Below are 27,095 nucleotides of genomic sequence, written 5' to 3' on the forward strand. Positions count from 1 at the left end.
CTGGACGCCAGAAAAACTCCATAGACTCCATCTGAGGGATAACCCCCTATGTTGGAACTGTGATTCAGCGGTAGGAGACTTAGCTCATATGCTCTTTGGTTGCTCTGCGCTGGAACCATTCTGGGGAAAAGTGTTTGATTGCATAGATCATATTTTCAAGGTCAATTCTAAAAGAGAGTTTGTCTATGTTCTATTGGGGGTGTTGGATCAGGAGCTTTATAATGACAATGATCGTCAGTTGTTAGATATTTTGCTTACTCTAGCCTGTAAGGTAGTACTATGTAAATGGAAAAGCGCCTCTGAGGTCTCATTCAGGGTTTGGCAGGAATGGCTCTCGTTTCTAAGAGGAGCTGACAATCCAGCTCTACACTCCTCCCCGTGGCGCGCTCCCCATAGGAGGTTATGGAAATCCCTAGACAGATCTTCGTTCTCATTTGACCCGCCCTGAATGGAAGAGGCGGAATTATGGCTGATAAGCTATAGAGTAAGGGGCGTGGCGGACTCGGAAAGGTAACACACATGAAATAAGGCATGGGCAGTTATGGTGCTCACTCAACATAGCGCAATCGGAGTTTGGGGGCTGAGCATGGTTTCATGACATATCTTAGTTTAATTTAATTTCATTTCATTTGTCATTTGTTATAAGTTTGTCCATGTTACTCGGACGTGAGGGTCAGAATTATTGTCCTGACTTACGGATTTTATTACTATGTGTTTGAGGAATATGACTCCATATATGTCTGTGATGGGGGTGACTCATCTATAGACTTGCCAGTTCTCAGGTACTATGGGTCTGTTTGTTCGGGGAATGCACATGTCATTTATTGTCATTTATTGTATGTCTTTGTCATTTTTCTATTTCTTTATCAATAAAAAAGATTTGAAATAAAAAAAAGATTTAGTGCACAATAAAGGAATGAGTTAAATTAAGCCTCCTGTACTCAAAATCAGTGAGGGACTCTCACTTGAATGTAAGAGCACTGCAGCAAAGCTGTTACTGGGATAGCTGGGAGAATCACTATAAGACTCAAGGCCAATGCGAGGAATAAGACAGACAGAGAAGCCCTGCTTGCTACTGAAGATGTTTCCCACCATATTGGGGACACTGCTTCAGGGACTCTTGCAAATGGAAAATATCCCACTTTGACCACTACCACCTGGACGGATGTCGATCCTTTCCCCCACAAAACTGGCATTCACTATCACAGAGCTTAATGTGCCTTTAGTACTACTCGGGAAAGAAAGCTGTTGCATAAAAACAGCCAAAGAAGTGCACAGACACCTCCAAATCTCAGCACAACCTCAGATCTTGCTGGTCTAATAAACATTTTGACACACCGCAGAAACAGCTTCCTTCCTAAGTCATCTCCATTCACTCAGAGATGGCACTCTTGGTATGATGTAATTTAACGATGGATAATTATTTCTCATCTACCCAAACTCAAAATTCCAGTTCTTCTGTTCTCAATTCTAATTCATCTAGTTTTTTAAATCAATTTTGTAGCAGACTTCCCCAGTTCCATTCTGATTGTTTTCAGAAATAGCGCACATAACCATAAAGGCTCTACAAAGACACCAGAACATTTTTTCAAAACATTCTGTTTGAGCTGATGGATGAATCTATTGTCTAATAGGCCATCCTTAAGGACAGAAGACTGGACTGATACAGCTGCCAGTATACTAAAAATAGCCTTCGTTAAACATTTGGAGTTTTATAGCAGATGTCTGGACCCACCCCTATAGATCGCTCCTCCTGATCTCTTTCTGTCATTACAGGAGTGGAAGGCATATCATCCAAACACTACCTCAAAGAAAGATTAGATTCTGATTGAGTTTATATTCTGAGTTATGATTGGGTGATTTTAGCACTGTGCCTAATAGGCGACAGCACTCCTTAAACCTTTGATTGTTGCCACCACTTGCTTAGCATGACATGGATATCTACCAATATAACCCCATCATGCTCATGCTGAGGACTAGGTTTTCCATACATGCTGGCCTCTTGTTCCCTTGTCCTTACATGGGTAACATTCCACCAGGAATAGTGGATAGTTGAGACTCTAGTAAGTGACTACTTTAACTTTTCCACATTCTTCTCCAGCTGCCTGCTCAGTGTTGTAATGTGCTGCTTTATGTATCCCCTGCTGATCTCAACCCTCCTCAAAAATAGCCATGAATCTAGGGGACTGGAATGTTTCAGGTGTATTAGTGTGTTTAAGAGTGACCTTTCCACTTCTTGGTTTGGCACTACAGTCCTCACTGTGATGCACTCCTACCTGCACTGGGGACAGCAGTGCAAAATGCTTGTTGACTCTTGAATAACCTTCTGCACTGCCTTCCAGTGAAGTCGGGAGCTGAGTACTGTGGAAGAAAGCTTATCCCTCTCTGGCCCACTCACCTTATGTACCGGTCTTTTACTGCATTTGCAGATTGTCACCTCTACGCTTCCAGGTGCCTGCACAGTTTGCACATCTGCTTGAGTGACATTAGCTCATAGCCCATCTCCACTACCTCCAAACATCTGTCCTCTATCATGCAGAAGCATACATATTTGGGTAAGTCCAGTGACACCCCCCCTAACCCAGTCTCTTTCCCATGCTCCCTTTTCTCACCTGCAAAAGGGAATGATAAAGGGCTAGCAAACAAACATTTTTTTAAACTTGTGTGCCAAAGTGGTGCGGGCTCCTGACCAGTGTCTCAGCCAGCATCATATGGACAAATGGATACAAAAGTAACAACAATATATTAAATATATAGAAAGCAAATACATTAAAATTAGTTCAGTGATATCACTCAAAGACATTCCTTTTATTTTTACTAAATATACTTTATTTTTTCTATTTTACAGCAGAGTCAAAAAGCCAAACACAGCTGGCAAACAATAAAGGCAGACATACACTGAAATAGTAACTTCCCGGTATTTTCGAGTGACCGGTTTTGTGAGTGCACTTGCAGGGAAAGATTGACAGTAGGCCTCTTTGTGAGACAAAAATGTTTAGTTCCTTAATATTTGCAAATACACCATAAGACATGGGGACACATCCTCGCCCGGGGACAACGCGGACAGAAATACTAACTACATTTAATAGAAACACAATTCTATAGGTGCAGATGAGCACAAGGAACATGTGACTGCTAGTCCCTCAGGTCTTCTGCAATGTTGTCATCAACACAAGTCATTTCAGTGCGAATTTCCTCCGCTTGTGTCCATGCCTCCATATCCTTGATTCAAACTCCCACTCTAGTGGTCTCTCTTACAATCCATTGGATAGCTATCCTCCAATTTCTCAGCACCAGAGTAAGCAAAATCAAACTGTTCCTCATTTTGTGCTCTGTTTTAAATGGGGATACCCTAAACATGCTTGCATTTGGTGTCAGTTGAACAAAGTGACCCATGCTTTGTGTGTATCCCTCTAACACTAATTCAGTAAGTAGTTGCTAAGGCAAGACCATACAAGGTGGACGAACGTTGCCCTAGGGACATTGCACTGGAGATACTCATGCTATTTGTTAGAGTCAGTTTAATGCAGGACCCCAAGTGTAGCATAGATACAGTGTAATATATTTAACAGGGACAGACGAAACCTAATGGTACTCAGAGGGTTCTTTAAATGATGTCTTGGGGCTTATCCTAGTCCTTATCTACAGTTTCCTTAGCACAATCCTTCACCTGTTCCCTTTTCATGTTAAATGAAAGTGGCTTTTTCGATATGGCTTGTAAGGGCTTTACAGGTCTGTGTTCGCCTTGCCATGTAGAGATAGGATCATCAGGGTGGATAATGCACTTGATATGTTGGCCATGTGGGATTGTGTGTCAGGTGTCTCTAGTTGCCTTTAAAATTCTAAATTGTTGTATAAATTGTCCAGCTAACATTGAAGGTTGTCTTTGCTTCAGTGAAAGAATTGCAAGTGTTGTTAACTTGTAAGTTTCCTGAGGTCATACAGCCACTTTTTTTTCCATATGTCCATCTTCATACTGTTGCTGCCTATCCAAAATGTTGTTGATACCATAAGGGTGCATGCAGGGCATATGACATACTAATCTTATGTAGGATTAGAATTTGGTAATGCGGTCATATAACTAATCTAATCAGGAATAGGTAAGAGCTGCTCTAGGAGGTCAGTCACAAGTTCTGTATCAACCAACAAATCCCTGCCTGTGCTCTGGTCTTCAGAGACCCATCCCAATACAAACTATCGTGGTGCAACCAGGTACTAATTTTCCAGTTACCTTTCGCATAGATGCCACCCTAATTGGAATTAAGTTTGAGTGTTACGAGCACCACTCAACTTCTTTCACCTCCTCATATGAAAGTATTCAATATAGTGTTAAGTGCCTTGAATGACGCTCTATGACAAAGGTGTATGTTATACTGCGCTAAATAGACAAAAACAATGCTGCAGTAGGGCCATTTTAGCCAATACGAACTACCCAGCCATGGATATGGTCCGCTTCAGCAAGGAAGCTACTGATTTCAGGAGCCCAGTAACACTCTTGCCTATCTTACAAGTTTATCACTTCACCTCATTCTGAATCCCCAGATTTTGAAATCTCTCATTTTTCTTTTTAAAGCAAAATGTGAATACTAGCATTGAGGTTGGGCGTAGTATGCATATCATAAACAGGACCAATTCATCCCAAGTAACTCTTAACTCCAGACATGCTACTAAGTTAATCGAGGGCTGACAGCAGTCAATAGATGTTGTTGCTGGATCTTTAACATATAACAGCATATCTTATGCATGCTAGTGGCGTACTTGAAATTTTCTCAATAGAATATGGTTATCTGAATGTGAGATGCTCTTATTCTCCAACCAGATGTAATGTGGCACAGTTGTTTGTCTTTTCGTTAAAGTTTCGCCTTTCAAATTATTTTTTGTACGATCGGTATCATACTAGTGTTAAAAATATTGCCCTGTGTGGCATTCTCGTTGTCAACAATAGAATTATTTGTGGGGAAAAAAGAATATGGTTATCTGATTTAAGAGATGCACTGCAAACAACAGATCATATATACAAATATGTATGTTCTAGCTTTTCCACCTGACAATTTCTCATTTAGTGGAAATTAAATTTTATGTTCTTTCAGGATTGCAAAGGGGTATCAAACCTCACCCGACCTACGCTTGACTTGGTTACAGAACATGGCTGGGAAACATTCTGAGAGAAGCAATCATGCAGAAGCTGCACAGTGTTTGGTCCACTCTGCAGCACTTGTGGCAGAATACTTGAGCATGCTTGAGGATCGCAAATATCTTCCTGTGGGATGTGTTACGTTTCAGGTAATGGCTTGGGCATAAAGCAATAGAAATGCAAAGAAAGGGAGGATGTATGCCCAACAAGCTCATAAATTAAAACTATACTAGAGGTTATTTTATATGGTCGCTATGATTGTCCATGCTAATCCATCCAACTCTTATGCTTGGATGGGTTAATGTTGACATGAGCTCATAGCATTATCTGTGGTGTATCATATTAGTTTCTCAGTGGCCCAACCATGATTGAGTGAATAAATGAGTGGGTACAATTACTTTAGATACTTCATGGATGCATGATGGCTTGATAATCCAGTCAGAGACACTAAATTATTTATTACCAATAGTAAAAGTAGTTGTACATTTCAGGTATACTGACGTGCATAAGTGTAACTTATTTTTTCTTAGAATGTTTCTTCAAATGTTTTGGAAGAATCTGCGGTTTCTGACGATGTAGTATCTCCAGATGAAGAAGGCATCTGTTCTGGAAAGTATTTTACAGAAGCAGGACTTGTAGGATTGCTGGAACAAGCAGCATCTTCATTCTCTCTGGTAATTATATAATTATAATCACAATTTGTAAAGCTTTCCTCTTAAAGATGCTACTGATTAAAATGCTAATTAAATTGTGTAAGATCACACAAGAGCAATAATTCCCTAACAATTTCTCCTAACAAGTGTAAAACATTTATTTCAGATTTTGTGGGTCTGATTCAATTTTTAAGATGCATTATGTAGCTCTCAAAGAAGTTACGGTTCTGGGCCAGCAATGGGCACGGCTGTAAAAAATGGAGACTCCATTCTAAGATAGCCTACCAACATAGTCTCCACTCCAAGGTGGCCACATCAATTCCATGCAAATGTTTCTTTCTGAGACCAACCCATTCCTGTCAGGTGGTTCATATTGAGAGGCCATCCCTGTCCTGTCAAGCTTTTCTTGTTCTACCAATATAAAAAAAAAAGCCTCAGTGTACCAGTTCATCGCAACTCCGCCTCTGCTCTTGCATTACTTGCTTCTGTGTTGTTCGAATCCAACTACAGCTCTTGCTCTGCCACAGCTAGCCTCCAGTCCTGCCTGATCCAGCTCTTCCAGCTCTACTCCATCTTTGGACCCAAACTTTCACCCTTACAACATCTGTCCTACAATTGAGAGCCTGTACCTTTGGGCTTTTTACTCCTTGTGTTGTCAGGCACTGCATTCTAGAGAGCAGCCTTTCTGTTAACTGTGGCACACCCATTGCTTCTGTAAAGGGGTCTCCCTTTCCTCAGAGCTTCTAAGAAAGGGGATCAACCTTTATGTACAACCCATGACATAGTTATAGCAAAGTGCCAGTTGCTTCTCCGCAGGTAGATGAAATATTCTCATACGTTCCAAAATATGTTGCAAATTATACTGTCTTTATTTTGGCATTAGCAGGTGTTGCTTTATAAATTTATATAAAAAGCCTAATTGTGAGCTTTTTCATTCATAAAAATAATCGTGGGCTGTTTTTCGATTCATCATATCAAGTGTTGTGTTATTAGGCTAAAGCAACTGGGAAGGATGGGCTGAACTACGTCCATGAGTCATGTGAGTCTTACCTCAGTATGGACTCCATTGCAGTTAAGGAGAGGGAAGCAAAACTTTTCATGTTGCGGGCCATGATGAGACGAGGCAGGCGCCACTCAAGGGCTCGTTCAAGGTCACCATCCTTCCATTTCTTAAGTAGACAGAACTTGCACACAAAACATAGAACTTGTTTGAAAGGTAAGTCACCCAGGTGCCGTCCAACTCCCACATTGTCTTCGCCATCAGAGCCGGAGTAAGTTCTTGTTGCACTTCCCGGACCAACTGTGCCGTCAGATTGACACTTGCAGCAAGTGGCCAAAGCAGCCCAGCCCATGCAGCCTCTGGCACCTATGCCGCTGGCCCGCCTCATCGAAGCCCAAGGGTCTGACCCAGCAGTGTTTCTTAGTTCTGGATATTCTCCAGGGCAGCAGCGCCCTCTGGAGCACCTTCAGGTGACATGGTGCCTTATGGTATGCTTTTGTACCTGTGTACCCTCATGGTATGCTTGTGTGCCTGTGTACCCTTAGGTGGGCCAGGGAAACTAGGAATATCCAGGATCACAGGGCAGTAGTCCAGTAGGAATTCAGGGAGGCAATTTTGTGCAGGCGCAGATAATGTGTGTAAGCACCAAGGTGACAATTAGGGAGAAGAATACTTGTGGGTTGAATTGGCCCATGAGTATGTGGAAGCGCTAAAGGGCCAAGCGCAGAGAAGCGGTAGAAAACCACCAACATGCTCATGACGCCGGTTTGTATCTGTGCACATCAAATGGTGTGGCAGTTCAGAAATCAGTTCACCAGAGGAGCAGTGACGGTTCACTGCACCTGCACTTGTCCATTGTCTCCTGCTGATTCAGGCATTCTAGGGAACGATAGCCCGCTCTTGGTTTGATTAGCATCAATCCTAAAGTCCTCCATATTTTCTCATCCTGATGAGAGATCCTGACAGTGCCAATAGGGTTGAAATGCCATCCACAAAAAAAGCAACAGCCAAGCTTGGTGATCGGTGGCCTGAGTCAGTCCATCACCCTTCAGTATTTCTATCCCCTGTCCTGTCTCATGAAGGAAGAGCAGCAGTTACATTACCTGGAGGCAGGTAGTTCGTTTCTATATCTACTGCACCAAGTACATCGGATCGGGTAACCAGCTCTTTGTTGGCTTCTGTGGCAGTAGGGAGGGCAAAGCGGTTCAGAAACCAATGTTGTCTTGCTGGAACATCATCCACATCCGCCGCCAGGGCCAAGTCATCGTCTTCTGCGATTGCCAGAGTTGTTCCCATCTCAGAGATCTGCTTGCTGGCAGTGTGAGCAGCCATGCACATGTTCGCCAAACACTACTCTTTGGACTAGGAGGTGCTTAGGGACAGGCACTTTGCCAGATCTGTGCTGCATGATTTCCTAATCCATTCATCCATCAGCCACCTCCTGGGGAGGTATTGTTCGGGAATCTATTCACCTGGTAAGGAAGCTACAGGTAAGAGTATCCATCTAAAAACAAAGTTACTTCCTTTCAGTAATGATCTTTCATGTATGGCTCCAGCCCTGCTGTAGCTAGGTTAAATAGCCCCTTAGAATCAGAACCTAGGAAAAGGAAAGCAAGCAGTAGGTTATAGGAGAGAGTCAATGTAGAGAGGTTCAGGGTGAACAAAAGGGAAAAATATGATTGAGACCACAAGGATTAAGAGAGAAAGGGAGAAGGGAGTGTGGCTCTGGAAGATGGAAGAAAGAAAAAGAATGAGAAAAGGGACAGGTAGAGATACAGGCAGAGAGAATGGGAGAAGAGGAAGGGCACAGAGAGGGAAAGACTGCAATGGGATGGCAGCTATTAAGGGCAGCAAGAGATGAAATTGGAAAAGAGAAAAAAAGACATAGTGCTGGCTGAGATGGGGCACAGTAAAGAGGAAGAGTTCACCATCTGGTAGAGAGATGAGATCGGGGAAAGGGAAGAAGACATGCAGGGGAAAGAACATAAAATAAAGAGCTATAGAGACAGGCTGACAGATATTTTATACCTTCTCTCCATCTTGTCCATACAATTAGCATCCTCCTTTTCCCTGGTACTCTACACCATCATTTTCTCCTCCTTTCTTTTTCTTTATGTTTCCATGTTTCATTCCTTTTGCTCCCCTCTTGTTTGTCCCACTTTGTTCCTTCTCTTAATTCTCTGCTCTTCTCTGCTGCCTTCCTTCCACATATCTGGTGACTTCTCTAGTCTCATCCAGTCACTTTCACGTCTTTCACCAGTCCTGTGTTTGCCATTCTTTCTGTTCCCTTCCTCCTTTATTCTACCTCCCTTTCCTTCTCTATCCTCGTTTTCTCCTCACCATTCTCCCATCTCCCCCTTCATCATTCTCTGCCATTCATTCCCTTTGTAAGCATTATCTCATCCATTCCTTTTTCCCACACACTTTTCTTCACTTCTCTAGTACTTCTATCTCCTTTCCTCTCTATGAATTTTCCTTTCCTTTCCTTTCATTCCTCATCCCTTCTGATTCTGCTACTTGCACGATCGTCGCTTCCTGCCTAACGTACTTTTTACCTCCCCTTTGTCGTCTTCTTCCCTTGTTCTGCCCTGTCTTCCTCACTCAAGCCATCTCCCATCTTAGCATGTACCATTTGCACAGTATTTCCTTATTACCAATTTCCCACATATTTCTCCTACTTAACCGTTAATTTCTGATCACTTTGTGTTCACTCCGTTCTTTGCCTGTTTGCATCTTCTATTTTCTACACTTCGTCTTTTCTTTCTTTTTTTTTTTTTTGCTTCCCTGCTTCTTAATCTCTTTTCCAGGCACATTAACATCACTTTTCGTGTTACTTCACACCTCTTTTTTCCACACTGTCTGCTCCTTCTCTTCAGCCGCAAATATCCCTCATGTTTTTCATTATTATTAGGCACTGACTCCTCAGCAATTTGTCCTTAGCAGATAAAGAGCATATTGTGAGTTTTGGCACAGATAGGAGATTCACGTTAGAAAAAGGATACTAGTCAGCCCCCTTATTGAAAAATATACCCATTTCATTATTGAAATTGTATTTAAAAATGTAGGTTCGCGGCATATGAGCTGTAGATCATATGCGTTAGCATAGATCGTCATCTGGTGTTGGGCTCGGCTGTTTGCACTTTGTTTTTCTTCGTAGAAGTGTTTGAAGTCACGAGGTAGGTGACTCCTCCTTACGGTGATAGTGCGCATTGGCATCGACTCCATCCCCAGATTGTTTTTTACCGCAATCGGGTTCGGATGTGTATTGCTGCTCTCCGGTTCGGTATCGTCTTTGAACCCTTTTGACGAGCAATCCTTATTACTCGACGGTATTGTTTTCGAACGCGATTTCCTTTTCGCACGCATTGTAAATTCCAATAACTTCGAACTGGAACTTCGATGGAATGGACTACATTTAAAAAATGCCCCGGGTGTAGTGCTAAGTTTCCACACAAGGACCTGCACGAGGTCTGTAACCTCTGCCTATCCCCCGAGCACGAAGAAATCAACTGCGAGGCCTGTCGATCATTCCGATCGAAGAAAACGATTTGTGACCGTCGGGCTCGACGTCACGAGATGCGGCACTAACACGGTGCTAGACATCTTCAGGGAAGAGTCTGAATCCCAACAGCCAGGTGCCGAGAAAGAAGAACAAATCTCCGTGTCTGAAGCCGACGACTCCGACATGGAAGACGGCTTCAACATCACTCCGGGTCAACGAACAGTGAGTAATGAGCCCCAAGTACCCACCAAAACAACAAAAACTCTGGTATCACCTTCACCCTCCGGCCCAGGTCGACACCGTGAAAACGTTTCAGAGGCCCCGCATTCGGACCCGGTTATGAAACATGAGAAAGTCTTCCGGCTCAGGATCGAGCCGGCCCCATTTGGGTGCCGAACCCACATCTTCGGCACCGAAACCTAAGACCAAGCAAGTGCCCGCCGATTCGCTGTTGGCACCGAAGACATCTTCGGCACCGAAAGACTCGGACCCAAACCACATAACGCTAAAGCTTTCGAGCACACACCAGTTAAGTCCAAAGCTTCGGAGCCGAAACCAGCCAAAGACAAACCTTCGGAGCCGAAAACCACTAAAGATTAACCTTCGGAGCCGAACAAGTAAAACTTAAACCTTCGGAGCCAAAACATCCCGCACCGAAGGGCTCGGAGCCCGAAAAACAAACAGCTCCTATTAAACCTTCAGAGACTAACCCTGTTAAAAGCCTTCTGAATCAAGACAAAAGTATAAAAACACCCCATCCAAAGAACTTCCTCCACAAGACAATTGGATCCAAAACAAAAACAATTACATTTTGACCCTAAAACTGGACACCTTCTAGTACTTCCTAAAAAACAGAAGTTCGATCTTCCAGAAGACTACCATATACCTAAGAAGAAAAAAGACATGGGTATTAACCCCTCTCCACAATATATACCTCCCTCCCCTCCACCTTTTAATCCAAACTTATTGATTTCGCCATCAAATTCACCAACACCATCTTTATCACCTGAACCACAGGATGACAATGATGGAGATGGGGATGGGGATGATACTGAGGACAGCATACCACAGGACACAGACCCCTGGGATGATTACAATAAAGAGCCAGAGTATAATAATGACCCTGATCTATATCCCTCGAGACCATCACCACCCGATTACGATATTGACTTTGCACAGCTTATTAAGAGAGCTGCCCAGTATCATGGGGTGGAATTACATTCTGATCCCCTAGAGAGGATTTTTTTGTGGAAACATTCACTCCCTCTCAAAAATCCACTAATACTTTGTCCATGCTCAAAGGCATGATAAAACACGCCAACGAGGTTTTCAAAGACCCTGTTAGGGCTAGAATACTTACGCCAAGGGTGGATACAAAATATAAATCCACTCCTACAGACCCAGAGGACAGGTACCCTTAGATTTTCTTGTCGTCTTTAACTCACGCAAACGAGCTAATTCGCAAACTACAGGCGACGCCCCTCCTCCTGACAAGGAGTCAAAACTTTAGCCGCATCAGGAAAAAGAATCGCATCACAAGCTGCTAATCATTGGCGTATTGCCAATGCACAAGCTCTGTTAGCACGCTATTTTAGAGCTCACTATGACAAGCTGGAAAACTAATGCAGCATTTACCAGAACAATACAAATCTAAAGCTCACGACCTCATTCAAGAGGGTAAGCTCATCACAAACTCATCAATAAAATGCGTCCTTAATGCGGCTGATACAGCATTTCAGGCCATTAACACCAGCGTTTTACTACGCCGACACTCTTGGCTTCGAATTTCCGGATTCAAGCAAGAGGTACAATCATCAATACTTAATCAGCCTTTTGATCAGGAACATCGTTTTGGGCCAGCAGTCGATTCTTCATTAGAAAAAATGAAAAAAGACACAGAGACTGCCAAATCCATAGGGGCCCTGCAATTACCCTCTAATAGGGGCTCCTTTCGTCGCTCCTTTTACAGGGGTGGTTCAAAAACAACTGCGTCAGAAAACACCTTCTCCTCTTACAAAAGTCCCAATCAATCTTCCTCCTCCAGAGGATATTTTCGAGGAGGTTACAGAGGAAATTACAATAGGGGAAGAGGCAGAGGTAACTCCACCCGCACTTCCCCTACCACCAAACAGTGACTTCCCTCCACTACCCCCGATCAATCCACTCCTGTCGGAGGACGTCTCTCACAATTCCTACCTGTCTGGAATTCCATCTCAACAGACAAGTGGGTAAGACAAATTATCCATTATGGTTATTGCCTGGAACTTACCTCCACTCCCCCAAAATATTCCTCCCAAACATTGTGCAATGTCCTCAGAACATCTCACCCTCTTAAAAAAGTGGTTCTCTGCCTGTTACAAAAACATGCAATAGAACCAGTTCCCTTGACTCATCAGGGCACGGGGGTTTTCTCACTCTATTTTCTAATTCCAAAAAAGGACGGCTCTTTCAGGCCAATATTAGACCTCAGACAGCTGAACCTGTACATCCAGTCTGATCATTTCCACATGGTCACCCTCCAACAGGTGCTCCCATTGCTTCAGCAAGGCGACTTTCTCTCCACTCTGGATTTAAAGGATGCCTACTTCCACATTCCCATTCACCCCCCTCACAGGAAATATCTCAGGTTCGTGTTGGACGGTCAACACTACCAGTTCAAAGTCCTCCCGTTCAGGGTAACCACAGCACCCAGAGTTTTCACAAAGTGTCTAGCAGTAGTTGCAGCTCACTTAAGAAGACAACACATTCACGTGTTATCCTTATCTGGACGATTGGCTTATAAAGGCTAACTCACAACACAGCTGTGTTCAACACACTCACAAGACAATTCAGTTGCTTCACCACTTGAGTTTCACTGTAAACCTCACTAAGTCCCACCTCCAACTGTCCAACACACAAATATATCTAAGAGCTACAATAGATACTTGCAAAGCACTAGCACACCCCAGCCCAGTCAGGATATGCAACATGCAGGCCCTAATATCTCAATTTCAACCTCAACACTCATTACCAGCTCGAGTGTTGATCGGGATGATGGCCTCTTGCATTCTAGTCGTTCCTTATGCAAGACTCCAAATGTGTCCTTTACAGGAATGCTTAGCACGTCAGTGGAACCAAGCTCAAGGCCTGTTAACAGATCTGGTGTTGATAGGCAGCCGCACCCATCGCTCTCTGCAGTGGTGTAACACACAAAACCTTTCCAAAGGGCAAAGTTCCTCAACCCGGTTCCACAAATAGTGCTAACAGCAGATGCATCGCTCACCGGCTGTGGAGCTCATCTTCAAAATCATACCATTCTGGGCATGTGGACTCTGCAACAAAAACAGTTCCACGTAAACCACCTGGAGCTACTGGCAATTTTTCTAGCATTAAAAGCCTTTTTAGTCCATCTAATCCGCAAAGCTGTCCTAGTCCGTACTGACAACATCACAGCAATGTACTATATACAAAAACAGGGGGGGCACACTGCCTACAGCTCTCGCGACAAGCTCAAAGCATATGGAGATGGGGCATACCTCAAAAAATATATCTCCTTGCAGAACACCTTCCAGGAGTAGACAATCACATCGCCGATCTGCTCAGTCGTCAACGACAATAGATCCACAAATGGGAATTACATTCCAAATTTCTCCTTCCATTCTTTCAAATGTGGGGCTACCCAAAAATAGATCTATTCGCCACACACCAGAACGCAAATTGTCAAACTTTCGCGTCCAAGTATCCACACCCATTGTCCAAAGGCAATGCGCTATGGATGAACTGGTCAGGGACATTTCCACCTCTCCCTCTCATTCCATTAGTGGTTCGGAAGCTCCAACAGCATTCCCTCAAAATGATCCTGGTTGCTCCCACATGGGCTCAACAACCTTGGTTCACAACCCGGTTGGAACTATCTGTAGTTCTGCATCAAAAACTACACCTCTCACCCAAGCTTCTCACTCAGAACCATGGAGAGAGAAGACATCCATGTCCCACTCGACTCAACCTTGCGATCTGGCACCTGAAATCATTGAGTTTGGCTACCTTAATCTCCTGCCAGACTACATGCACGTCTTTAAAGAAACTAGACGTCCTACCACAAGAGCATGCTACGCAGCAAAGTGGAAACAATTTGTAATTTACTGCCCAAACAATCAAATCAATCCATTAGATGCTTCCATTCAAAACATAATTTGCTGTCTCTTACACCTACAACGCTGTAACTTAGCATACACATCTATACAATTGCATCTCGCTGCAATAGCTGCTTATCTACAAAACAGAAAACACTTGTCTTTGTTTAGAGTGCCTTCTATCAAAGCATTTATGGAAGGGCTCAAAAGAATCATTCCCCCTAGAGTCTCACCCTCTCCAGTTTGTAACCTTAACCTTACAAGACTCATGGGCCTCAGCACAAATGAGAACTACAATTCCTCACTTGGAAAGTAGCCTTCCTTATAGCCATCACATCTCTTAGAAGAGTTGGTGAGCTCTAGGCACTAACCATACAAGAACCATTTTTACAAATTCATCACAACAAAGTGGTTCTTAGGACTAATCCAAAATATTTACCTAAAGTTGTCTCTGTCTTTTACCTTAATCAGTCTGTTGAACTACCAGTGTTTTCCCTCAACCAGACTCAGTGGCAGAACGTGCTCTTCACACACTAGATGTGAAAAGAGCAATACTTTATTACATTGAAAGAACTAGGGGGCATATGTATCACCATCACCATTTGCGATTCTGAAATAGCGATTTTTAAAGAATCGCTATTTGAGAATTGCAAAACGGGATGTATTTAAAAAATTGCAAACTTTTTGCGATTTCTTAAAATTCCTTAATTGCGATTAGCAAATTGCGAAATCGCAATTAAGGAATACCTGCCTATTCATTTCTATGGGCCAGGAGACCCATAGGAATGAATGGGAAGTAATTCTCAAATAGCGAATCGCAATTTGCTAATCGCTATTTGAGAATAATTTCAAAGGTGCAAGGGTGTCATGATGACACCCTGATGCACCCCTGAAATGAGCATGTGTGTGCATATGGCGCACATACATGCCCTAAGGGCATGTATGAGCGCCACGTGGCACTTTGCAAAATTCAAAAAAGTGCATTTTGAAAGGAAATCGCAAATTACCACCAACTGGAAGTTGGTGGTAATTTGCGATTTCTTAAGGATAATTCACACAACTTGGGTGCTTTTTACATATCATTTAAGAAGTCGCAATTTGCGATTTCTTAAATGCTTACGCAAAATTAAGAAATCGCTAAATTAGCTATTCCTTAATTTTGCGATTGGATTTGGCTCATACATCCCGATTACCGATTTTTTAATCGCAAACGCTGTTATTTTGCGAATCGCAGCGTCTGCGATTAAAAAATCGTTTGATACATATGCCCCTAAATCTTTTAGGAAACCCAAACAACTCTTTGTTGCTTTTTCACCACCGCATAAAGGCAATCCCATTTCAAAAACTGGTATTGCATGATGGAAAGTTAAATGCATCCAAATATGCTACATTAAAGCCAAACGCATATTAACTATTCCCCCTAGAGTGCATTCCACACCCAAACTAGGGGCTTCTATGACATTCTTAGGGAATATAACTTTAGAAGACATCTGTAAGGCTGCAACTTGGTCTACACCTCACACATTCACAAAACACTACTGTGTAGATGTGCATGCAAAACAACAAGCTAGTGTGGGCCAGGCTGTCTTAAGAATACTTTTTCAAACTACTGCAACAGATACATGTCTGCCACCGCTGGGAAGATAACTGCTGTATAGTCTATGCTCACGCATATGATCTACAGCTCATATGCCTCGAACGGAAAATGCTACTTACCCAGTATGCATCTGTTCTTGGCATGAAGAGCTGTAGATTCATATGCACCCCCGCCTCCACGGGTACCTTTATCTGCTGCAGTATTATCTTACTTAGATACAACACACATGGACATCTTTTTCTATTCTTACTAACTCCATCATCACCCTTTATGGCGAAAACAATCTTGGGATGGAGTCGATGCCCCATGCGCACTATCACAGTAAGGAGGAGTCACCTACCTCGTGACTACAAACACTTCTTCGAAGAAAAACAAAGCGCAAACATCCGAGACCAACACCAGATGACGATCTATGCTAATGCATAAGAATCTACAGCTCTACATGCCAAGAACAGATGCATACTGGGTAAGTAGCATTTTCCTTTTCCACCATTTTCTCAAATTTTTGTCAGTTGGTGAACCTGCAACACTTTTGGGGAGGGTCAAGCTTGCTTTGCACACCAAGAAAGAACTGGAAAATTATTGAGTATACTTGCATGGCGTACCCAATGTATGTGGAAAGTGTGCTGTATAGTGCAATATTTTACTTCATTTTACATTACATTTTCTCTAGGCAATTGGCTGGTGTCAGTGGGAAAGGTGATTGAATCCTCCTAAGAAATATTTGGACTCCTGCACTTATGATCATTATTATTTTTTTTATATTTAAGCACTGTGGGATTTTCACGTATTAGGCATGAAAAGGAGGCGATGTTGAGATTTCAACAATTCAGAATTCTAGAGGTGATATGAACACCCACACTGGTATGGAAAAGTCATGCCCAAAAGTGCCCGTCACCAGTCTCTAAAAGGAAGTCACCCCACAATGCGAAAGATCACAACTTAGAATCAAGGTTGTAGCTTATCTGTCAAGCTAAAGCTACGTACAAATAAATTCTGCAAAAGCAAAGATTATTTAAAAAATAATATTACCGTGTTTTCTAGATTACATCATTTTTAAGTTAGCTTTGATTTTGGAAATTGCTAGATCCACTCTTTAGGAGTGGTACCTGTCCACTGACATACATTAATCTCTAGGTCATCTTGAGGAGGCGCTATAAATGTAGTATATAATGCCCCATATTGACTTTATGCAGCTCACAGTTGTGGCTTGAACACCCGATGTGTCTCAAATGGCCTGACTCACCAGCATACACAAGCTCTTGTACCTATTCTGCATTCCATCTCCGGGACAGCTTGCCCCTTGGTTTGTTACACCAGCTAGATTATTCCTTCTCCAGACGTAGGAGTGACAGGGAGTTTGGAAATGCCATTAGCGGGTTCTGACCAGAATGAGAAGCTTCAGTGAGCATAACTTTGGGGTTTTAGCACTTTTCTCCAGAAAATCAACTATATCATAGAACACCTTTACTATAGTGAAGACAACTTGATCAAAGTGATTGTTTGTCCCTATTCAATAAGTTGTATGTCAATTTTAACAAATTGTCTTTATTATATGCATTACATTTAGACATTGATGTCCCCATATGGTGGTGTTTTTGCAATCACATGCAACAATAAACTATTTTCACAAAAATGTTAATCTCATATACTTCTTTTTCCAGGCTGGCATGTATGAAGCTGTGAATGAAGTTTACAAAGTACTTATTCCTATACATGAGGCTAATAGAGATGCAAAGAAACTTTCTGCAATTCATGGTAAACTTCAAGAAGCATTCAGCAAAATTGTTCATCAGGTAATCATTATAGAATTTCATTGACAAAGCTACATCTTTGAGCTTCTTCAGATCTAAAGGAGTGAACAAGTGCAAGCACCCCAATCATGTTTATAATACAATAGGAAGAATGAGAGCCATACACCTAAAAGTGCATTAGTGATGTACAAATACTGTCAGATCATAGATCGATGTACAAACACTATGTTTACCATGGCTGTAATTGGAAACATTGAAACATTGAACAGTGCATGTAAGAGCATAGACAGACCAACATTAGAATATAACATGCCTCAATGCCTTCACTACACACCAACAATTTTATTAGATGGTTTAATTGTGATAAACCTTAGGACAATGTTTTTAATTGGCACAATTATTGTCGTATAATGCTGATGCAAGATAGTTGAATGTTATTACGTTTTCAGACTTCATATTACATCAGTGCAGTCTGAAACATGTTTTATGTTAACAAGTTCCCTACAAAATAGATCTGAAAATAAATGTAAAACCTATACTTCTTTCTCATGGACAAATCACCACGGGTAAGGGTGGCTAGAATCATTTAGTATCTCTTCGAGATTTTCATTAATGCAGAATGTAAACCCTACCCCTTATGGTGTATGGAATTACCTAAGGCTTTTAATTCCCAATTAATCTAAGACTCCTTATCTGCTCTGACCATTTAAGTTGTTGTGTAGGCTCAGCAAGGCAAATTAATGTTTTAATTAAAATTCTAACATATTTTACTTTTGTACTAGATTACAATAGATTTGAATTATTTATTTTTCTACAAAAACTTCTGTTAAGTAATACATATTGCAGATGTCTATGTACATAACATCGCAGACATCCAATTCTTTTAGTTTATTATACAATAGTTTTGGAAACATGCACTGATTCTCTCTAAACACTTAATTTAAGCCAAAGTGTGTGTCATTATTCTTATTGTGTTACTATGTTCACATAGTTGATACCAGCGAAATCTAGGTAGCACAGTAATATCTCAATAAATCTATCCAATATTTACACATCTCTCTCTCGTTTTCTTTTTAAATGGCATTCACCATGCACTGTTGTTTCTCGTACAGTTGAACCCATAAGTGGGTAAGAACAACAGCATATGTCTGTTGATTCCAGAACTACTTTCTGTCTTCTTCCCAAGTAGAAGTTGCATATTAGAGCATACATGTGTAATGTTTTGAGGCATTATAAATAGTGTCTGAAATGTAGTTAGGATGTGGAGTGTGTATAAATAATTCATTTCTCATAATGCACCCATACAGCCAAAATCAATACAGTGTTAATTTACTACACTCAAAATTGGAATTATTACGGAAGGTGGTCTCATAATCAGAAAGTCAAAATGTAACAAAATATTTTTTTACTGGTGTGTGTGCTTAGATAACAATTCTTACAACACTGTATTTGCATGGTTCCTCACGATTGTGAATACATGTGTTTCTGCATGGTGGCTTCAATTAATTGACCCATGTTTGCTCTTTTTTTTAATTTATTTGTGATATCCCTTTTTTACCTTTTACTATACAGAGTACTGGCTGGGAGGTAGGTAATGTTTTAGTTGATAGAACACACTAATACATTGATTGGATTCATCATTCTGTGCTTGACCCACATGTGCTAGTGGTGGGATTATGTTGCTGTTTGCTGTAAAGTGAATTCATTAACCAAAGAAAATACATGGTCTTTTGTACGTTCGTTTGGAAGATATCTCGAGTAGTGCATGGAGACCGTCACATATTACACTAATGTGGCTTTTTGTGAATGTGCCACTTTATCATCACTTCACTAAGTATGTTCTTAATTTTTTTACTTTGTTTTCTATTCATCAGCATAAAATAAAACCATCTCTTGATATCATATTTTCAACTGAAACACAGGGTTCGATTTAAATTATAATGCTCAAAGGTGTTAAAGCTCAAATTAAAGTTGCTGCTTTATTCACATATTCACTTTCTCTGAGACCTTAAGGTTTTATGTATAGTATTTTCTGGGAAGATTTTGCCAAAGCGATACAATACTTTATCTCGTACATATAGACATGGCTCAACTTGCTCAGATTTCTAAGTACTGTATAATTGTTTTCTTTTACATACTGGCGTGCAAGCTTGACCTAAATATTGCAGTTTCAGTATGATGTTATAATAACTAAGGTATATGCAAGTGAAACTACACTGTAACCATTACATTTATATAGAAGTAAGGCTGTTTAATTTTAGAGCACAGTGTGAGCCTGAAAAGATTTGTAGAGAACTGATAAAATATGCTCACCCCTTTATACATATCTATTAATATTAATCACTGGAAAAAACGGCTTCTTTTTCATAAATATATGAATGTTTCTGGAAATATTGCACCTTATGCTTGACATTTACATTGCATCAGTGTTGCTTTTGACATCTCTGAAAATCACATATTTTTCTCAAAAGTTGGGCAAATTATTTCTTTTCGTCATAGACGCCAAAATCATTGAAATTATTGATTATTTTCTTTTTAGAAGCAATTGCTTTTATCATGGAAAACATTCGCACTACCCTTTAAATTATGCTGAATTGATCAACAATTACTTTTCTGAAATATCTACGTAGCTTATTGTATGTAAGATGTGATATGATGCATGTCACTTTATTGTTACGGGGCTTCAGTCAGGAATCCTGGTCAACAGAAATGTGAAATTTGTGCACTACAATGTCATCAAATTATCAAAATTCGATAAAAAAGAAGACGCATGAAGCCTGAGAGCACCCATTTGATCAATCTGATGATAAATCGACCCCTGAATTGCAAGCTTGTGTATTGATCAAACTCTTAACACTATTAGTCATGTTTCATTGCATGGTAATACACACCCATCTCTTACCCTTCATCGTGTGTTGTGTTTGTTTGTTTGCATTCCCTTCCTGAACTTTGCCTTTCAGCATTCCACTTTACTGCATGGATACCTTAGTTTGTCCTTTGTGTAAATACATCAGTTGGTGCTCACATTTTGCACCTGCTGATTGCTACTTATTTGTTTTTGGATGTCCCTAATAAAAACACTTTCTGTTTTTTCCTCTATTGCCCTGGTTGCTGACCCTCCTCCCCACTTTTACTTATGTCTGTTGTGGTAAGTTCCTATTTTGTGAACTTTTTGTTTTTTGGTAAAAACTCCCAAGATCCCTACTCAAAAAGCTGTGCCAGCTGAAGTAATTTGTACGCTTCAATATTTCATGCTGGGTTTAAGAATCCAGTTAAAAAATGTCAAATAAACAAGACATTTTTGATTATGTCGCATCTTTCTATAAGTGGGAAAGATATTTTTTGGATCAACAGAAAGGTGTGTCTATTTTTCCATCTTGTCTAAATTTCATGTATAGCTGGCATAGCTTATTTTTTATGTGAGTGATAATTTGCCAGGTATTTACCATGCAGAGTAACAATTGTAAACCCTTCAAAAGCTAATGTCGGCTAATATGTTGTGTGACAGTTATATGATGGTAACTTCACGGCCATGCCCCTTTCTTCCACCCCCGTCCTATTATGTGGTGAAATAATAATAGGCAGAAATATTATTTCAATAGTTATTTGATCTTTCTCTGCTCTTAGCTTTTACAATGTGCAACATCAAGGCCATTGTAAAATGATGTCCTTAGGGGCACATGGTTACTAGATTTCTGGTTTGATGTGCATCATCATCATTTTAAACACTTAACCTATTGCTACACACTAGTACATGGTTCTCAGAATGTCACAATTTCTGTGTCTTCTCTGGACTCCTAAATAATATGATACACAGTGAAGAAATTTGGGATATGAGACTACATTATTTGTGGCAGGTTAAACAGGAAATCATTATTTCTTTGGAATGAGATTGACAGGTATTCAGATAGGGTGCATAAAGTTTACTTCTTTAATATAAGTATATAAAAAATTAAATCTAATGAAAATATTCCTTTACTTTAGTGGCAGTAACATTTATTACTTTGAGAGCACTTATATTGAGATGGACATAATCTGTGCTAAATTAAAAAAATGTACAAACAGGGTGTGTCTCATTTTATTATATCACCCACTTTTTGAGATCGTATGTACAATGCCCTCGTACACCTTGTTAGGCCAGGTAAATCATTGGACGTAGTCTCTTATTTCATGTTGAGGATGCTGTGAATCAACTCTGAGGGGTCCAATTAGGGCAAGGCATGGGTCCCCATTTAGTACTTGAGGTGCTCTTGCTGGATAATTGAGTTAGCTAGCATACCCATATTGCCAGGACCACACACAGCAAGTGAAAGATTTGGACAACAATATAGAGACATTTAGCACAATACTCATAAGCTGATGCAGACTGGACCATTTTGTACCATCATTGCCTACACTGCTGCACTATATATACATGCTTACTACGCTGTGAACCAGTGTTTTAAGCACCAAGTAACAGACTTATCATTCAGCCCTAAAATAAGTCATCAGTTAACATAGCTTACACAGGTTCACTAACATATAATTCTAATGTTCTGCAGTGCACCTGCACATACTCCTATATGTGAATTGGTCTAAGCATTGAAATTCAATAGAAAATCATATTCCAGGTAAGACCAAATAGTTGATATGCTTGCTACAAGATATTCCTGGCTTCCAACATAAACAAGGCTCATTGAACTTGATGTTTTGTGTACAGAACCTAAGTTGTGCAGACTTGGAACAGTCCACAGATGAGATGGACTAATTTATTTATAAATCTGTTTATTAAGTTTGCAGGTAAAAGCACACATTACATCATAATCAATCGGTGAGCATCGGAATATATAACCATGAGCTGAGTTTCTGTGCATAGCATATACATTCTAGCCCCGTGACATTATCAGGAAAGGGAGTGACAGAGCCCTCTGGTACAACCAGCTAGTCTTTGAAGCACGATAACACCACGCATAATGCCAGGGCCGCAGATCTAGTGGAGTGCATCCGCCCACCCTCTCCTGGATCAGGTATGTGCTAATCCCGGTGCATCCCCAAACAGGTATACAAACAGTGCTAAACTCCCCGTTTAGTAACTGGGTGGCCGTTGTCTCAACAGCCTAGCAACTAAGATAACTACCACCAGCAGCTCGCAAGTTCTAGTCTAGACGGCCCCTCCCTTCTGATCCCCCGCCCCGCCATGTTCCGACTTCTCCAGTCCCCCCCACCAGGATCGGCTCTAGCACTAAGAGTCAGTCCTAGGCATGCACTGTCTACACTTTAATGCCTGTCAGTCACACCAGCGCGGCAGCTCAACCAGACGAATAGCGCCTCGCCGTCCAACGCAGCCTCTACAGCGCAGACCCGCTACCTCCCGGGGCCACCTCTTCAGATTGCAGTAGCGCCCGCAGCATCTCCCCCCATTGGGATGCGACAGGCGTCATTCTAAGCCCCAGCGTCTCTTCCGGCCGAAGCGCCACCTCCTCCGCTTTCGCCCACACCAGCAAAGAGCTACGCCATGCTCGCACATGTGGCGCAGCGTCTGCCTTCCAGCGTTTGGTGATAAGTCGCTTTGCCACTATGATCCCCAAATCAAGAAAACGAGAGGCCACCTTAGCCGAGGCTGGCCGGTGAAACAGATGTAATAAATAAGTGGGCCACTCGGGTGGAATTTCCCGGCTTGTACACCGACAGAGCTCCTCATGGACCGCCTGCCAGTACAGCCGTAACGCAGGGCATCCCCACAGCATGTGGAGCAGGTCGGCGTCAACCACTGCGCAGCGGGGACAGCAGGCATCTACGCGATGAAAATACTTGTTAATGGCAGCCGGTGTGAGGTAGGCCCTATGCAGGACAAAAAACTGTATTTGACGAAATCTCATGTTTCGAGGAATCCTCCTCGGCCCCTGCAGCACCCTCTCCCACTCTTTATCTACCATAGGTCGGCCAAGATCCCCCTCCCATCTCTCGCGTAGTGTCCCTAAGTTCGCTGCCGCGTGCATCCGCAAGGCCGCAGCAAACCATTTGATTAGATGCCCCCCTCGGCCCAAGACATGGAGGTATTGCAGCACTAAGTGCTGCTCAGGCTCTACCCGCAAGTGTCCCCAGTGACCCGCCAGCGTCTCTATCAGGGCCCGGTGCCGGAGAAACTGGCCCTGCGCCAGTCCCGTCTCTTCCGCAAGAGTCGCGAATGACCGAAGGCCCCCCTCATGGTATAGATCCTCCAATGTGTGGAGATCAACCGCGTGCCAATCCCTGAGGTCCGCAACCCCAAGCGTGTCCCGCCCGCAAGGGGAGCCCTCCAGAGGAATAGCTGGGGCATATGGGATTCTGGTCCGAGTCAGCCGGAGACATCGTCGGTAGCATTTATACGCCACCACTAGCAACAGTGATTCGGGCTTAAGCGCGCTCGTGGTCGGGTGAAAGATTCGGAGGAGCTCCGTTACTGTCAGCGGCGGGTTCACCGCCGTGTCCTCTCGGCATCTATCACCTAGCCAGCGGGCCACCCATTGTAGCTGCGCTGCCAGATAATAGTGTTCAAGGCACGGCATCCCTAGTCCACCCTGGCCCACGGCACAGATGAGATGGACTAATGTGTCATCTTGCAACCTTATTTCAGATAGATTCCATATGCAGGTTTGTAAGATGGCTTAATGAGTTAATGTGTTTTTGCTGAAATATATGAGGTTTGTTTTCTGATAGGTGTGATGAATCAATTGATAAATTGAGTGCTGTTACCTTGGGAAATAGTATCATCAATTGTTGCCATAGCCTTAAATAGCAGTAACGTCAATTGTAGGCTTCCCTTTTATAAGCTACTTGAGTTTTGTAGATGTGTAAAACTATAGTCATTATTTTTTTCTTTTGATAGCATCTTTAACTGCATCTTTAAGCAATGGAGGCTCTGCTAAGCTGCCTGTGCTGACATATTATAGGGTGAAGTATGGGTTGCTCTCTTTCAAAACCGACTGGCCATCTACTTTAGGACGAGTAAAACAGATGTGGTTTCAACAGTGCACTATTATACTGGTGAATGCTGCTCAGAATTAGGACACATTAGCGTCACACTTGCAAGTCCTCGCACAGGTGTGCACAGCAGTAATTCTGATGACAACATCTAACTGCTGATTTGTCACCTTTTTAATTCTTCGTTATGCACCAAACTGGGTCCAGAAACCAATCCAGCAAGTGCAACCGCATACCTAAAGGTGGCTCCATCGCACTCCACGGTGGCGTTGTCCCACCACATGAAGTGACAGCACAGAGCCGTGTATTGGCTTTGCCCTATATCTTTCTGTAAGGATCTGGAGCACTACTGCAATTTATTTGTTATTCACCGACACACAAAACTCGTTTTTTCAGAAACAGTGTGCTAGGGATGTGTCCACTCACATTTACAGACTTCAAACCATGCTGCGCCTGCAGGAAGAAAATGTTGGTCACAGACCCCACAACATCTGTCTTTGGTGTCTTGGATTCAAACATATATTGAGTTATGCAACAGATGCTCCTTGTTTCATCTGAAAGCAATCCGGGAGCTAGAGGTGAAGGTGTACATTGGTGAGCACAAGAAATAAGGTTAGTCATGCTCCAAATCATAGTCCAATTTCCTCTCCAGGTATCTCTACTGGGGCAAGTATAACAATGAAATCTATGAACAAATCACAGCGGAAATGCAAAAAATCCAGAAGGGATTCCTCTCCCATCGCTCCTGCTCAATGAAGAGATCTTGCAGTTGGCTTTTGAAAGGCCTGATTACTTACAGGTTTTCCGACTCCTACCCCATTGCACATCTTAAACACCATGATTTTTCTAGGCCATTCTCAACTCCTCAGCAGGTAGAAGCTTTTAGGGGAGCAGTGATGCAGCTATTCCGGATGATCCTAGGTCCCTCTGGAGTGCCGAAGGGCCCCATGGATTCACCAGGGCTGCCATTTGAACATCCATCTGTAGGACTTTCCCCGACACTAACCACATTTGACCTCCACCTAATCCCAGCCTCCACTCCCTTGTCGAAGGCCATGCTGGTTATTGCCAGGTCGGCACCAGCCCCCACTCCACAGTTGCCAGGTTTCGATCAGACTCCAATGCTGTTGTTGGTTCTGGAGCCAATTTTTATCTCAACCCCAGTGTCTCATTACGAGATTAATAAAGCACAGTCACTGCCTCTTCACCTGTATCTTCGACGCCTTGGGGCTTTCTTCAACTCAGACACAATGCAGTACTTTCAGGATGTTTGACACGATAAGGAGGAGGTGGACAATTTGTTGCTCCCTCAGTATCCTATATGGAGTGTATATAGACCTCCAAAAAGTTGGCCTTGACACATCACCAGAGACTGAATTGGACTCTGTATTCTGTATTGTGCAGCCACCTCAGAGGAAAATGACTCCTTAGTGCAGCAGAGGGGGTGGAACTGTAGTTGATAAAGCTAATCTGCTTACAGACATTTTGCAACTTAGCCCTTCAACTTCAGAACCACACTGCGGCATGGTTGAAGGCTTTGCTCAGGTCACCAGCCTGCACTATGTGACCAGTCCTTCTCAACTCAGCACCAAACACGGGGAAGTTTAGTATTGCTTGCTTCAGCCAACAAAGTAAACCAGAATTTCATCCTTGCTGTCCAAATAGAGAATGGAAGTGCAATTGGCAAGATGGTCTTCTCTGTCAGGTTGGCAATGTGATCTCTAGATACAGTTTTTGTGTGGGGTTGATACACTCATGCCTTCTGGAATATGACAAGAGAGATCTTGTATGCCCTCCCTGAGGAGTTCATAAAGACCTTCACTCAAACATTCCATGATGGGCAGGACCCACCCAAGTAGATTTTGTGGGTCGAGCAGGACATCACAGACTGTAGGCCACATATGGTGTGGTGATCCATCATCGGGCCTTGATGTGTATCACTGATTTCTCCGGGGATGTGCAGATTTCCCTTTTTGACATCCTTTTTGTTAGTTCCAGGTTGTTTAAAGACAAGGTGGATTCCTCTTTGGAGCACTGTGAAGATATCCCTGATATGGCCTACTGCCTGTGGCTTGTTCTCTATAACCTACCACTACAGTAAACAATACTGAACATTAGGGCTTAATCCTGTGACATGGTGGCAACAGAGGACAGTGCCAATCCTCATTTTCCTCTTCCCCTGCCACCACCCGTTTGCTCTGATTTCATCGTTTGTGAGTCATCTGTAACCAGTGATGGACAGAATCCACTTTTACCTGCCCAACTGGCATGTGGTTTCCTCAGACCAGAGGGTCGGGTAGGGTGTCCATCATGGTTACACCCATCTGTCAACCCCAATTCTTGCCAAACATACTGCTTGCATAACTTGCTCACACCAACACAAAGGACAGTAAAATGGAGC

The 27,095-nt window shown here is 42.3% G+C and overlaps 1 protein-coding gene across 13 annotated transcripts in view; it reads left to right on the forward strand.

Annotated features, from left to right (window-relative positions):
* DOCK7 (dedicator of cytokinesis 7) overlaps positions 1 to 27,095 on the forward strand; it is an 888,535-nt gene that overhangs the window by 696,192 nt on the left and 165,248 nt on the right. For 7 of the 13 annotated variants that reach the window (XM_085602422.1, XM_085602424.1, XM_085602430.1 and 4 more), the window contains 3 exons: positions 5,091 to 5,283; positions 5,665 to 5,808; positions 17,663 to 17,794. In XM_085602422.1, coding sequence (XP_085458548.1) covers positions 5,091 to 5,283; positions 5,665 to 5,808; positions 17,663 to 17,794 — 469 coding nt within the window. Of the gene's footprint in view, positions 1 to 5,090; positions 5,284 to 5,664; positions 5,809 to 17,662; positions 17,795 to 19,324; positions 19,340 to 27,095 lie in introns of all 13 variants that reach the window. The other 6 variants (XM_085602421.1, XM_085602423.1, XM_085602428.1 and 3 more) reach the window with 1 other exon arrangement.

The sequence above is a fragment of the Triturus cristatus genome, chromosome 4_2, assembly GCF_964204655.1.
Source record: "Triturus cristatus chromosome 4_2, aTriCri1.1, whole genome shotgun sequence".
Taxonomy (NCBI): Eukaryota; Metazoa; Chordata; class Amphibia; order Caudata; family Salamandridae; genus Triturus; species Triturus cristatus.